We start from the raw sequence: 14,547 nt of genomic DNA on the forward strand, positions 1-14,547 counted from the left end.
ATTAATATGAGAGCCTTGAAAGTGTGTTTAGAATAAAAAATGTATACTTGGGAAGTATGGATACTCTATTTTTCATTTTTAAGAATTTTCCGCTAATGCAGTATTTTAAATAAAATCTACATTTTTCTGTTATTTATTTTAAGTTATTTTCATTTTAATTAATGTTCATGAACTTGAATGAATGGATTTCATTGAATTTCCATTCAACAGACCATTGCTTCCAACGGATCTGGGGTAATCAATTTCGACTGCACGTCATATTTAACTTCAGTCTGGGTTTCTTCATTATCCCAATAGTGCCTTGGCTTGACCGGACTTCTCCAGATTTTCCCTGCTTCGATGTCTTCTTCGGTCTGTTTAATGAAGTCCATCACCTGTTTTTCATATAAGTTGGTGTAAATACCCGGGTAGGAGGTGTTCTGGCACTGCGATCCAATGGAGACTACGCCACAGAGTTGGTTTTTGTAAATCAAAGGACACCCCCCGTCGTAGATGCATTCCCTGGGATTCCGGGGCTGTTTGATGCATATCGAGGTGCTGGCCAGGATAGTCTCCTTTCCGAAAGTTTGGCGGCAAGTCTTCATCGCCATCAGGGTCACTAATCCGTTTCGGGGATTTGTCGATGGCTTCTGGACCTCCATGCTATCGTAACCCCAGCCAAAAACCATTAGTCCCTGTTCGGGTACTAAGGACGTGTTGCAAAGCGTAATGAACTCCGTGAGTCGACCTTTAAGGGGGGCCTTCAGTCGCACCAAGGCTACGTCCATGAAGCGTTTGTTGTGAACGAACTTTTTCGGGAAGTGAATGGTATCGATTTCCGCATATATCTCGCGATCGCACTTTGAGAATGCTGTACTCTCCGCTGAGACGCCTTGTAGACTATTCCGGTACGGGTAAATGCAGTTTGCGGAGGTGATTACTAATAGCGGTGAGTAGTACGCTCCCCCGCACATAAATTCACCTTTGCTATCAATTATTCGGATAAGCCAACCACCAAAATTTTGTCCCGTATTTGAGTCCATGCCACCCCAAATCCGGCGATTTTTGGGGGTCTTCCGGTTTATTTCTTTTGGGTAAACCTTGCTGCTAGTCAGTTTCATCAAAGCCATAACTTCTAGTAGGACTAAGAAAAAAATCCAGCTTCGCGAAACCCACATCACGATGGTAGTAACTATACTGACATTTTTTTTTTTGATTTATTAGTGTATATGATAAATTAGACTGAACGAATCAATATATAACCCCTTTAAAAGTGTTTTTCAAGAATGGGAAAAATATGGATGCACTTATTTTAGAGAGAATATATTTTTTATTCATGTTAAATTTGTTAGGTAGTATCATTATAAATTCAATTTTTTTTTAAATTATGTGCTGGATTTTTTTTAGGATTTTTTTTTTAACAATTATTTTATTATTATAAGTAATATAATTAGGTTGCTTTAAATATTTAGCTTTTATGTTTATCCCATTACCCTACAATATGCCTTGTGACTCAATGTGCTTATACTTTCGACTTCAACTGTCAGAACTAAGTTTATCTTTTTACTATGAGGACTTACATTCTCGGGATCTTGTTTCTTGTTCATTTGTGGCCCCTTCAATCTTGGAGTAAACTTTACCAGCGCAACATTATAAAAACCACGCCGAAATGGCGACGGGTTTGGGGCGGCCCTAGGACGAATTCAGGTGATAACTACGGCGGATGGCTGATGAGGATAGTCAACTCGGATGCCAATACGATCTGTGGAGCTGCCTACTATGCTCCTCTATTGCTGATCGCTTCCGCAAATTGCATCCAACCACATCGCTACAGTCTGGAGGGGACCAGTGTGGAGCCAACGGCATTGCTGGAAGACGACGAAAACATCTTCGGAGTAATAGACACCGTGTATACCCATCAAGATTTCCGCTACCTACATCAATACATGGACGTGGCTGTAATTCGTTTGAGAAACCCTATTAAGGGCAAGCTTACCGAGTTTATACGGCTCTGCAATGTGACCATCAAGGTCGGCATGGAAATGACCGCCTACGCCTGGGGATTCGATTCCATCAATATAGTGCCCTTGAGTTCCGACCCGAGAAATGGATCCGTAATCGTAGAGGACCCGAAGTCCTGCGACAAGAAGTACGGAGGCCGTTTTAAGCTCTCGAATACATCCTTTTGTGTGACACATCCCAAGAATCCTGCACAGTGCCGCTACGACAGCGGCTCCCCGTTGACCTACGGCAATGAGTTATGCGGGATCGTCTCCCATGGACCACTATGCAGCGACACCTCTGAGCCGGGAGTCTATACTGATATTAATAAGGTCCTAAGTTTTATCCTGGACATCGAGAAAAAAATCCAATCCGGCATTTTAAGGCAGCTCCAGATCATACCGGACTTGCTGCGTAAACTTCCAACAACAAAGAGGGTAGTTGCTAAAACGACGGGCAAAAAGAAAATCCAGAAGAGTTAATATTCATAAAATTGACATGGAAATATATATTCACTTAAATTATGCGGTGATCGTAGACTTCCTGGTTTTTTAAATGAGTGATATTGCAAGAACAACTGCAAGAAAGCCCAGAAAAAGTAGAGACTGTCCTAAAACGAAAAGTTACGCTAATTTTCTTTGCCTATTCCATGAAAAAAACCCACAACTTTTTCAGTATAAAAAGCTATGACAACGGTTATAGTTATATTTTTGATACTATCCATAGTTGTTCTCTGGCCCCTGCAGGTTTGGACCAAGATATATCCCCGTGACATCACAATGAAAACTCCAAAATGGAAGCGGTATTGGCAAGGTACCGAAGTAAATACGGGAAACAATTATGGGGGTTGGTTGCTTCGGGTTGTGAATTCAGATGCCTCCACAATTTGTGGAGCTGCCTACTATTCCCCCATATTAGTGATTGCGTCCGGGAATTGCATTCACCCGTATAGGTACAGCTTGGAGGGCACCAGTGTGGAGCCAACGGCTTACATGAACGATGCGGAAGACAATATTTTTGGACTGATTGACACCGTTTACACCCCGAAAGAGTTCCAGTATCTGGGCCAGTTCATGGATGTGGCCATCATCCGGCTGAAGAGGCCCATTAAGGGCAAGCTAACCGAATTCATTCGTTTGTGCAGCACTCCCATAACAACGGGCATGAAAATGGTCGCCTATGCCTGGGGCTTTGACTCCATAAATGTGGGATCTCAGTCCGCGGAGCCTAGAAATGGATCCGTCGTCGTTGAAGATCCTAAGCCCTGTGCTAAAAAGTTTGAAGTTGACTTTAAGCTGTCCTCCAACACGTTCTGTGTGACCCATCCAAAGGATCCAAAGGAATGTCGCTACGACGGCGGTTGCCCCTTGACCTACGGCAATGAACTTTGCGGCATCGTCTCTCATGGACCACTGTGCGCCGACACCAGTCAGCCGGGCCTCTACACGGACGTCAACAAGGTGAAAAAATTCATCGAGACAATCGAGAGAAAAGTCCAATCTGGGGAGTTGACGCGAAGTAAATTTGTCCGGATCTCGATTAATCGTAAAGCTAAGGTGCCAACTACAAAAAGGAGGAAAGCCATACAATAAAATTGATTAAGCGATTGTTTATAAGGTAGTGCCAGTTCTGTATATAAGTTTTTAATGATTTTACAATGTTATGTAAGTCCTTTTTTTATTGAAAAAAACCACTAATATATTTATTTAGAAATAAAATAAAAAAAGGAGCATCTATTATATGAAAATTAATTTGCTTATACGATTGAAAAATATTATAGAAAATATTATACTTAAGCTACTTAAAAAGTCAAAGTTCTTCACAGGAAGACTTTCTGAGCGAATACTTTTGGAACTTTTGTTGGAATAATAGGGATCGGACCAATTTTCCTGATGCAATTTTTTTTTCCACATCCTTTATAAACTTGGCCACCAAATTGATATCCGTGTAGATGCCGGGCTGACTGGTGTCGCTGCACAGAGGTCCATGAGAGACAACTCCACAGAGTTCGGTGCCGTAGGTCAGAGGTGCTCCGCCGTCGTAGCGGCAGTCTGTAGGTTTCTTGGGATGCGTCACACAAAAGGAGGTTTTGGACACTTTGTATAGATTACGGTACTTTTTGTTGCATTCCTTGGGATCCTCCACTGTTACGGACCCGTTTCTAGCGTCCGAGGTTTGTACTACGATATTGAGGGAGTCGAACCCCCAGGCATAGGCAGTCATTTTCATGCCAGTTTTAATAGGAGTGCTGCACAAACGAATGAATTCCGTCAGTTTTCCTTGGATGGGCCGCTTCAGTCGGATGACGGCGATGTCCATGTACTGACCCAGGTACTTGAACTCTTCCGGCGTGTACACGGTATCAATCAGTCCGAAAATGTTCTCGCAGTTGCTAAGGAAGGCGGTCGGCTCCACACTGGTGCCCTCAAGACTATACCGGTAGGGATGGATGCAGTTTGCCGAGGTGATCAGCAGCAAGGGAGAGTAGTACGCGGCACCACATATCGAGGACCCATCCACGTTCACAATCCGCATCAGCCAACCGCCGTAGTTTTGACCCGTATTTTGCTCGGGACCGTTCCAAGAGCGCCGAAATTTTTGCGTCCTGAGACGGATGTTATTCTGATAAACCCTTCCCCCTGTCGGAAGTGGCCAGAATGTCGCGATCACCATTAGCAAAAGGAAAATGTACACCATTGCTCAGGTACTACCCATATAGGTTTCGTATTTATGTACATAAATCAGGTGGAAAATATTGGCGTGAAATATTTAAATTTAATGCGATTGATACACGTAAAAATAAAAGAATTATTCTATTCAGGAATTTTCTTTACAAATCGGAGTTAGTTCTTTCTTCACTGTAGCCTTCTGTAGTGCTTGTCATTGACTGTGTTACCTAAAGAAATGCAGAACGTTGTATTGGAAGAGAAGGATAATAATAAAACATGTAGTTCCTACCGTTCTCATGGGCCGCGAAAACTCGCACACCATTGTGTCCAACATGTTTTCCGTCGTTGAGGTTTCCTTTTTCGTTATTTGAAGAAGAGAAGGTTTTGGTTGTGTTCTCGGCATGGGCTTTTTAGGATGTTTTGTTGTCTTTCTTCCAGTTCGCAGTATGGTTCCCGATCGAATAGCTTCTTCGGTCTCTGTGATGAAGGTTACCACTCGTTTGATGTTGGTAAAGATTCCCGGATAGGAGGTGTTTTGGCATTGGGATCCCAAAGACACAATACCACAGAGCTCGTTTCCGTAGATCAGTGGACATCCACCGTCATAGAGGCAGTCATTTGAATTTTTGGGTTGCTTGACGCACACGGAAGTGCTGGCCAGAAGAAGTGACATCCCATACTTCCTGCGGCAAGTGGGAATTGCCTCCATGGTAACTTCGGCACTGCGGGGATGCGTGGTAGGCTTCTGCACTTCCATGCTGTCGAAGCCCCATCCGAAAACCGTCATAGACATTCCAGGAACGAGATCCACAGAGCATAATTTGATAAACTCGGTGAGTAGGCCTTTAATAGGAGTCTTCAGACGCACCAGAGCCACGTCCATGAATCGTTTGTGATATATAAACTTTTCCGGAATGTGGACTGTGTCGATTTCCGAATAAAGCTCCGGGTCGCATTTGGAAAAGGCTGTCCCCTCCACGGCGGCACCATGTAAATTGTTCCGATGCGGGTAGATACAATTTGCAGAGGTGATCGCCAGGAGTGGGGCATAGTAGGCTCCTCCGCAGGCAAACTCTCCTTTGCTGTCGAGGATCCTCAGAAGCCATCCTCCAAAATTTGGCCCTGTATTCGTGTCCATGCCACCCCAAGTTCGTCGTTCTTTAGGAGTTTTTCTGGACACCGAACGCTTATAAATCTTGCCATGACCTATTTGCAGGTATATTTGAAGAACAAGAAACCACAGAAGCTGATAGCTTAGACCTCGCATTTTAACTAATGAGGATATTCAGCTTTTTTAAAAGATTACCGACCATTAAAAATTGCCTTGAAATAATCTACTTTACTAATTAGTTTGACTAATTTTAAAACAAAACTGACCTGCATCAAAAAAAGGTATTAGACTCGTTTATTTGCGGCAGTATCTGGAGTCATTTCGATGTAAATATTCCGATAAAAAACATTAAGTTTATTACTGGCAGGTGCTTATTTTAAAATGCATTTTGAGTCACTTTTTATGAATCATAGTTACATCAAAGTTATTTAAATCGGTTGAAATACGGTACATTGATTGATCGATTTGATATTTTTAAAATATCCTTTAAATAGAGGATTCATTTTATACCAGAAACCGGTTATCTCAGTTGCTTAAAAACCCAAATACTTGAATTATATTTAGGCTTAATCTTAAAAAAAAAACAAACGATTTTTGCGTAAGGGATTGCTTAAATAAGGCAGAGTCGCTGTGATGTCATTCGAAGTCATTGTCTTTTCATGAATCGTGTTTTCGCACAATAAATTATCTTCTTTATTGATTCTTAAATGGTGATCGAAGATGATTAACGGCCTGAAATGAAACTGGTTCAGGTAATTTGTATTGTACTTACCCGAGGAAGTTTCCATTTGGCATATTTGGTCAAAATTTAAATAATATTTTATTTATGATTAAAATGATTTTTATTCTCTATTCAGAACATTTATTAATTTTCTCAACCTTCATAAAATATATCATAATTATAAGATAATTCCTCTTTTATGGGTTATTTCGGTTATGAAAATAAATATATAAAAATATGTGTTACAAAAAGGTCGTTAAAAGCTTAATCCATACTTTAAATTTAAAAAAAAAACTTTAAATATTTAGAAAAAGGCGTGTTAGCCTTTTGCGTTAGTGGACGGACACGCCCCTTTGCCTGATAAACTGCAATTTTTGGTGACGTGAGCACTTACCAATTGTCTGAGACTTTTTTGTTTTAATCATCAGATTTCGAGGAGTAATCCGAGTTGTGAATGGGCTGCACTTTGAGAAAAACTGGTACAATATAAATTTACAATAAAAAATGTTTTAAATAATTAATTAGTATATTCTCGATTTGAATTTTGAAATGTTTAATAAATATACTTATATCTGATCACATCAACTGTATACTATTTTTGCGCTGTGTATGGAAACAAAAACCCGCTGAACCGCCGGTCTGGTGACATCACGGGCGGGTTTTCGAGAGTACGGCCCACTTGCGCACTTGCATGATGCCCGTCTAGCGGTACTTTCGCCAAATGCCAAAAATAACAAACCCACTGGAGGGGAGGCTGGGCTGGAAATTATTTCGGGAACTGCGTAATTTGGGTTTCAAGTACAAAAACCGGACACTGAACCCGGTCGACGACGTCGATCAACGGACTTCCTGATCGTAGGGCTCACTGGAAAGGCCCCAGACACCGGCCCTTCCTCTTCCGGCGAATTTCGATATTCAATTCTCTAATGGCTGATGTCCATCGAATCACGTAGGCCCCGGCCCACGGCAACGTATCCCCGGGGATTCATCCAAAAATGGCAATTGGCAATCCGACCACGATATGCGCACCCACCCCAGTCTTCGTGATGGATCATAATAATGCCCAAAGTGAGTCGGAGCGGTTCGCACGCCCAGATCGTAGTCTTAGTCACATACTCGCCCAGTACCCTCGTATACATAATGCGTCAAGAATTGCCGCAGGTCTTGGCCAGAATGCCAAATGAGGCTTAAAGCGCGTGCGCGGCCTGCTGCTGGCGATGATTATTTTCTTATTGGACAAGAATAAATAATTAACACCCAAAATCCAATATAAAAAAGCAAAAATTTTTATACTAGAGATATAAGAAATGATTAACTTGGTATCTACATTTAATTGTAAATTGTCTTCGATATAAAGTAAGTCTTATATTACTTAGATCTTCAAAATGTCACAAAAACTATTTAATGCATAAATATAAAAATATTTTAACATGTTCCCAAAACTTGCACCTAAAATCTATGCCTCAATTTTGTAGTGTTTATAGTGTTAAAGCCCAAAAATCGAAAATACTTTGCACATTGCATACAAATCACCTTTTATGTTACTTTAACTGAAAACTCTACATTTTGTTTGCTTTCATTGCGATTGACAACAACTTCCTTCTTAAAAGTGGTATTCCCAACTCCTGTGGCTGCCAACAAATATACCATTTTAATGGAAACTGAAAACCACAGAATTTAAAATGTTTTCCAAGAAAGCGACACTCGCATCAACCATAATACTGGGGAATTTTTGCACCCAACCAGTGCAATAATTCTTCCTTATCTAAATGGGAGTGGGTGGCCTTTTGGGTTGCTGGAATGTGGGGTGGTACGTGTTTCATCCGATATCCTTGTTGATGGTGAAGGGTATTACCATTGTACTGCAATTTTATTTCAAAGGGTTTGCTGCAATGCTGCGGCGGCAAGGAAGAGAAAAAAGATGGCCACAAAAAAAAGGAGTTTGTCTGGGGTAATCTGAGATGGATAGTGATCTCGCAGAGGAACATCTGCTGCTCTCAGGAGATCCGCCAGACACGATGTGTAACTGACGCTTCAGGAAGCCAAAAAAAAAATCCCACCTATGCCCCAGGGTAGACAGATCGGAAGCAGAGTTGACGTTGATGTCTGGATCCGGATTGAAGACGGGACTCTGGCTCCATTGGTCAGTGTAATGATCTTCTCTTGATCTTGAGTTTCCTCCAGTAAGGGAATTAATATCTCAAGCCTCTCACCTCTTCTTTAAGTTCCGCTTGTGGGTGTCCTCAGCTTTTGGTCGTCGAGTTGCCATCGACTCGAGTCCATCTATCAAAATTAATGAGTTTCCTGTCCAGTGATGTCTGAATTTTGTGCTCTTTTCAGATCAAAATTAACGAGAGCAGGTTAACAACTTAACTGCCTGGCTGCTGGGTAATCTGATATCTTCATCTTTCTGGCCAAAGGGTGCTTGACCCAGCTTCGTTAAGATAAAAAGTACCTAGTTTAGTGTCGGGAAAAGAAGAGAGCGAAACCTGAAATCGAGACTTTAACGATATCCCCCTTTGGGATTCGATTGTGACCAACTGACCTTTTCGAAAAGGAGCTCTAAAAACCCGATGCTAATGACCGACGTGAACTCTGACATGTGATAGTCGTCGTGGTGATGCCACAAGCCGCGCCGCACTTCCACCGGCCCAATTAAAAGCAGCGTTACCTAACCCACAAAACCCATCTTTACATCTACCCAAATACTCCCAGCCGGCGGAACTTTCCGCTAAGGACCTCACAGAAGGACAATGTTGCGACAAAGGCAACAGCCAACCTGTTTGAAATCGGCTCAAACTTGTTCCAAAGTTCTTGTGGGGTGACATAGGAGGAGGTCCTGCGTTCGTGGGGTTGTTGTGTTTTGTTGGGTGGCTACACGTTTTTTAGTGTTGTGGTAGTCTTTGGTAGCCATAGTCTTTTTTTGGGCGCGCCAAGTGTAAACGCAGAATATTTTGAAAGACATCAAAGTTGTCAAGATGATGCCTGGTTTTTGTCTCTTCCTGAAACTTTTTGTTGATTCTCCATGAAAATCGATGTGCAATCAATAGGTTTTCTTCTAAAATTTCAAAAGTTCCACCACAGCAGAGTCCTTGAAGCTGCCGAAAGTTTTCCGCTTTCATTAGCATGTCCTCAAAGACAAAGTTTCGTCCTCAGATACTAACAATAAGTGTCGAAAACTTACATCACTCGAACGGAAACTGTCAAATAATAATATTAAAAAAAAAAAAAACAAAAAAGACAGCACATTTATGTTGTGTTTACACCCGTTTTATCGAACGGAAGGAGCTTGCAACTCAAACTTGTGCGCAGGAAGTTGGCCAGCCCCAAACCAAAAGGCTGTCTAAGGAAAAAAAATGGCCAGGACGAAACAGTTTCCCAACGAACTCTGAAGGCAACAGTCGGAGTCAGTCGCACAATCCGAGCTTCAAGCCAAAAGGGACCCGAGTCCCGATTCTCGATTCTCGCCTTTCGAGTCCCGAGGCGTCGATATGGCAACCAGGCCGGCAGGAAAAAGAGGGAAACCAGCGCAGTCCTCGTTCCAGGACCTTCATTCGGTTCCTTTCGTCAGCCACTCGGTACGATCCGAGGCGGCTTCGCGTTCGATTTCGGTTTCGGCTTTCGATGCATTGCAGTTTTGAAGTTTCGAATCTGTTGCCGCCGACTTGTTGGTTCATTTGCATATCGATCATCGTCAATCCAAGAAGTGCATTCCGAACAGTCCCAGTTATTAACGATCAATTAATTGAGTTTTGATAAAAGCCTTTTAATAATAGTGTTGCGCCATCGCCTAGTGAAAAACAGAACTTTCTCGTCCTCCGACTAGTTCCACTTAATTAATTGTGTGAGTAATGTGCAACTTTTGTTCTTTAATTTGTTGGCTTCAATGATTTTACTGCCCCACCTGTTCATGGTAGAAACTTTAACGAAATGGCAGGAAAAAGTTCTGGGCCGCAGAAAATTTAAGTTAGTCCAATAATTAAGCTCGCTGGCTTCGCAACACAGTTGGAACAACAAGAACTTTTTTCGGGTCAGTTTAATTATTGAAAAGCTAACACTGAATGCAAATCAGCCCGCATATCTAGCCGTCCATTTATTATTATTTATTTGGTGAATGCCTGAAAGTGATTTTTATAAAAGTTTCCATTGAATTTTAATGAGGGTATTGCGGTTGTGTCGTAAACAGATATGTTTACAATAAAGTGAATTGTTTCAGCTTTATGAAAAAAAAACAGCAAAGTGAATTATAAATCAATTTAAAATAATAAATAACTGACAATTGCAGAGGGCAATATGATCTTGAAGATAAGTTTTAAGAGCAGGATCACCTCCCTGAGAGAGGCCTTCCTCTTGCTTTCTACGTTTATTATTTTAAAAATTAAGTCATCTACCAGTGAGGAAAATAATCTTAAGAATATATTTTTAAAACAAGAAAAGTATGATTAATGTGTTATCCAGAACGATTGACTCAAGTTTACCATTTAGCTCATTAATAGATAATTGTACAGACTGAAACCGCTTTTAGCAACATTAAAGTGCCTCCAATTACAACTCTCAGAAAATTCCTCACCTGTTAATCCGATAAGCTGCCTGGAATTGCAGACAATCTGCTTAAGCAGATTTATTCCAGAGATTCCGAGGCACAGCATACCCTTCGCACAGAAAACTGTCGCTGATTTGATTACCAAAGAGACAGCAGGAGCCAATGAGATGAAAGTGACTCCACAAACACGGGGACGCCATGAAATTTTAATTTAACTTACTGCCTTCCCGGAGCTTGGGCTCGGTCGTTTCAGTGTTTGGTTGCTTTGTGCCGCCCGAAAGGCAAACATTACCATTACGTGATGTGGCATCAAACTAAAAACAAGGACAATGCAATTTTATAGGGACGTTTGGCGGCGGTCATGTCTTGTGAGTAATTTGAATGATTTTCCAGGATCAGCAAAGCCAGACGGGAGAGAAATTCGAGACTCGAGAGAAAGGGGGCGGCTGCTTAATGTTGTCTTTTAGTGCCAGTTTTTCGTGTTCTTTTTTATTGTTCTTGTGCCAGCTTACATTCAATTAGGCAAACGCACGAGCGAAACGAAGAAGCTCCCATCCTCGCATCTCCCATCTCCCATCCGCTCAGAGAAGTCCTTTTCGTTTTGTGTGTTTAATTGTACATTACGTATACGCCACATTTGACGCATTGTGGGCCTTGCGGCTGCTGCCCCGCAGGCTGCTGTTTGCGGCTTGTATATTTTAATTAGCGACTGTGAAAATATACGCATGTGTTGGTGGCTCTCTGTTTGTGTTTTTGTTTGTATTCTGGCCGGCTTTTATGGTTAACATTAGTCGAAAATTGTCGCATGTATTTTTATTGGCCTATTACCCGTACCCGTACCGTTTAATAGCTCGAAATGAACACATTATAAACGACAAATTATTCAACCGAGAAGGCGATAAGCTTACATCTTGCCAAACAATAATTACAATGCACTTAATGGCCCTAAAAGTTTTCGCATTCAGTTGCGGTGCGGTATGCAAATACAATCGTTACATCAGTTGCAGGAATAATTCCAAAGTCGGAATTCAGTAATTAAATCACTGGTCAATGGTCAATAATAAGATTAAACAGTTGGATAGCTAAAAGGTCATCGATAAATTGAGCCAATATTTCGCATTTTTACGGAATTATTTCTTTTGCAAATCAGATATTTGTTCATCCAGTGTGTGCGTATTAAATTGCAATAACTTTATGTTTTCCCGCATAATTACATTAAAATATTTTTCCACTTGGACAAACTTGCCAGACCAGACAGAACATGTACAGCAACTCATAAGGGGACACGCCGACGAGATGAACTTATAAACAAGAAAACAAAACGCCACAAGCCCACACCCCAAAAAATATTCCCTTATTGACGGTCCTCAGTCTTTTGGCTTTGTGTCAAGCTGTCACTTTGCGACAATTTGGACTGTGAACTTCTTTGTGCCCGGTACCTTTTTTGGGCTGCCTTTTAATGAGCCAAAAAATATGAAACAGAAATGTATAAATACGATAGGAAAAGATGTCCCCTTGGGGCGGGAGCCTGGACAAACATTGCATTGGTTGTTGCTGCGATTTTCACGCTTGTATGGCTTTTTTTTTTTGAGCCTGTCCTCTCCGACGTGCCAGCTCTTTTCTTTTTTTGTTGTGGGGCCTTCACCTTCACCGGTTGCTGCCGGGCCATAAAATATTTAAGGACCTCTGAATGCACTCACACATTTATGAAAGTGTAAATATTTAATGACGAATGCCCTCTGTTTCATAGTCAGATTTCAGAGACGGCGCTCCACGGTTGCTTGGCTCTAGGCGGTCCTGTTCTAGCCGGAAATGTTTTCTACTCCGATACACTCAAAAAGACACGTGTTTCTATGGGAATTTGAATAGGATCTTGGAATTTTCATGAAAGATGTTCTTGCTTCGTGCTTGAGATTACAAAACGTCGGAAAAAATATGCATGAAGAAATAGTTGTATTTTCTCTTTAGGCTTGAATGATTTTAGCTGTAAAGGATTTTTAAGGTTTTTATTTCAAACATTTACCTTAAAAAAATATATTAAAAACAAAACACTATTTTTGATCAGTGCACCGGTAACTGCAAAGGGCAATGGCTGCTGTGGTCCTGCCGCCTCTTTGTGGCCCGTTAGCGGTTTATCGTTACATGGGGCGTATGCGTAATGTCTGGGTTTTACTTCCCCGGCAGTCAAATGGCCAAACGGCCGGGCATGCATTATTAACCCGCCTTTGTCCGGCCATTTGCCCATCCCTTTAACTCCATTAGAGGGTGCATTCAAGAACGTGACATATTTAATAACTCCACTGGCCCGCATATTATTCGGCCCGCAATTAAATTCGCAGCGATGTTGTGACAGTCAGAATGGCTGGTGAAGAGGTGGTAACTGCTTTTTAATCAACTCACGCAGCAGAAGGCAAAGCCAGAATAACAAAAGCGGAAATTAAGGCAAAAGGCCAGGCTAAAAGTAAAAGACAAGACTAGCACAAGTAATGAAAGCCATTAAAAATGGCGTCGGTTTAACTGGAAAATCGATATCGTCGTACCACTGGAGTAAAGGCGTGAAAAGCGAAAAGCTAAAAGCGAAATGGAATAGAATGCAGGTGAACCATATAGCCACACACATATATATATACATTTTTGTGTGTGTTCGCCGGATTGGTGTCCGGGTCTCCACCCAGTTTCATTTATTTTTTTATAGTTATCAGGCACACACAAGCAAAAAGTCACCTGGAGACTTCCTGGAAAATAACTGCTTCTGGAAAAGAGGTAGGCCACCTGCAGCATTATTATTGATATTATAGCCTTGTGCAAAATGAGCTATATTTACCCTGGACGGATGATATAACCCGGGTGCCGTGTTCGGAAATTAAGACATGAAGCAACTGCATATGGATTACCATCTCCGGCGAATGTCTCCGACAATTTGCCACGATTAGTTGACACGCGAAATGTGGCAGGCAAAGTTTTTGGCGGTTGGTGTGCCACTGGAATACAGGCACACAGAATATATTTATGGCCATAACTCAGAGACCCGGAGCCGTTGATTTTGCTCAGTCATTGAGTATGAATAATGCAGGCTAATGTGTCGCCGGGGAATAACTAATGAAAGTGCTCGGATAGATCACGTTTTGAGCTAAGTAAATTGCCGTGCCGACTGCCCACACTCGAAGTCATCATTAAATTTAATTCGTTCTTTGGATTATGTAAGGAAGGGAAATTTTTCAATGGACACAGTTTCTGGACTATTTGTATTACTTATTCGGATTACATCACATTGGCTTTTATGTCTTGTTTTGGATCTTGTTATCCTTCCTTTTGGTTTCAATCAATTCCAATGAGCTTATTCTCTTTTTTTTTCTCCCATGGTGACAGCAGAGTTATTTTTCAATGCTAATCCGAACAGCACCTGCGACATGTCCACGCGCATTCCAATTGTGTCACTTTGGCTTACACAACCCTATCACAGCGACACCAGCTGCTCTTCCTGTGACCTAAACCCGCCACTCCTGCAAGCCCTTGCCCCGCC

General features: G+C 41.6%; 4 protein-coding genes across 5 annotated transcripts in view; 1 reads left to right on the top strand and 3 right to left on the bottom strand.

The window, feature by feature from the left end:
- Positions 1-73: 73 nt before the first annotated feature.
- On the bottom strand, positions 74-1,181 carry LOC26514875 (seminase). The gene has a single exon (XM_014911869.3). It carries the CDS (start codon positions 1,155-1,157, stop codon positions 204-206), a length of 954 nt encoding a protein of 317 aa, XP_014767355.2. The 5' UTR covers positions 1,158-1,181; the 3' UTR covers positions 74-203.
- Positions 1,182-3,639: 2,458 nt separating this feature from the next.
- Positions 3,640-4,701, bottom strand: LOC26514301 (seminase). The gene has a single exon (XM_014911784.3). The coding sequence runs from the start codon at positions 4,675-4,677 to the stop codon at positions 3,790-3,792; it is 888 nt and encodes a 295-aa protein (XP_014767270.1). The 5' UTR covers positions 4,678-4,701; the 3' UTR covers positions 3,640-3,789.
- On the bottom strand, positions 4,681-7,054 carry LOC6498837 (seminase). The gene is made up of 2 exons (XM_001955803.4): positions 4,939-7,054; positions 4,681-4,876 (listed from the first exon to the last, which is right to left on the bottom strand). Exons 1-2 carry the CDS (start codon positions 5,914-5,916, stop codon positions 4,811-4,813), a joined length of 1,044 nt encoding a protein of 347 aa, XP_001955839.2. The 5' UTR covers positions 5,917-7,054; the 3' UTR covers positions 4,681-4,810.
- A 2,693-nt stretch (positions 7,055-9,747) lies between these two features.
- Positions 9,748-14,547, top strand: part of LOC26515613 — a 53,871-nt gene continuing 49,071 nt past the window's right edge. For both annotated transcript variants that reach the window (XM_032456395.2, XM_032456394.2), the window contains exon 1: positions 9,748-10,325. The gene's annotated coding sequence lies outside the window, so the exon portion shown is untranslated. The remainder of the gene's footprint in view (positions 10,326-14,547) is intronic.

This window comes from Drosophila ananassae, chromosome 2L, assembly GCF_017639315.1.
Source record: "Drosophila ananassae strain 14024-0371.13 chromosome 2L, ASM1763931v2, whole genome shotgun sequence".
Classification (NCBI taxonomy): Eukaryota; Metazoa; Arthropoda; class Insecta; order Diptera; family Drosophilidae; genus Drosophila; species Drosophila ananassae.

Bases quoted from the DNA above. Each gene is read 5' to 3' on its own strand.
- LOC26514875 (XM_014911869.3), bottom strand. From the start codon at position 1,157: ATGTGGGTTTCGCGAAGCTGGATTTTTTTCTTAGTCCTACTAGAAGTT.
- LOC26514301 (XM_014911784.3), bottom strand. From the start codon at position 4,677: ATGGTGTACATTTTCCTTTTGCTAATGGTGATCGCGACATTCTGGCCA.
- LOC6498837 (XM_001955803.4), bottom strand. From the start codon at position 5,916: ATGCGAGGTCTAAGCTATCAGCTTCTGTGGTTTCTTGTTCTTCAAATA. The intron at 4,877-4,938 runs GTAGGAACTACA...GCATTTCTTTAG, and splicing joins TTTCGCGGCCCATGAGAACG to GTAACACAGTCAATGACAAG.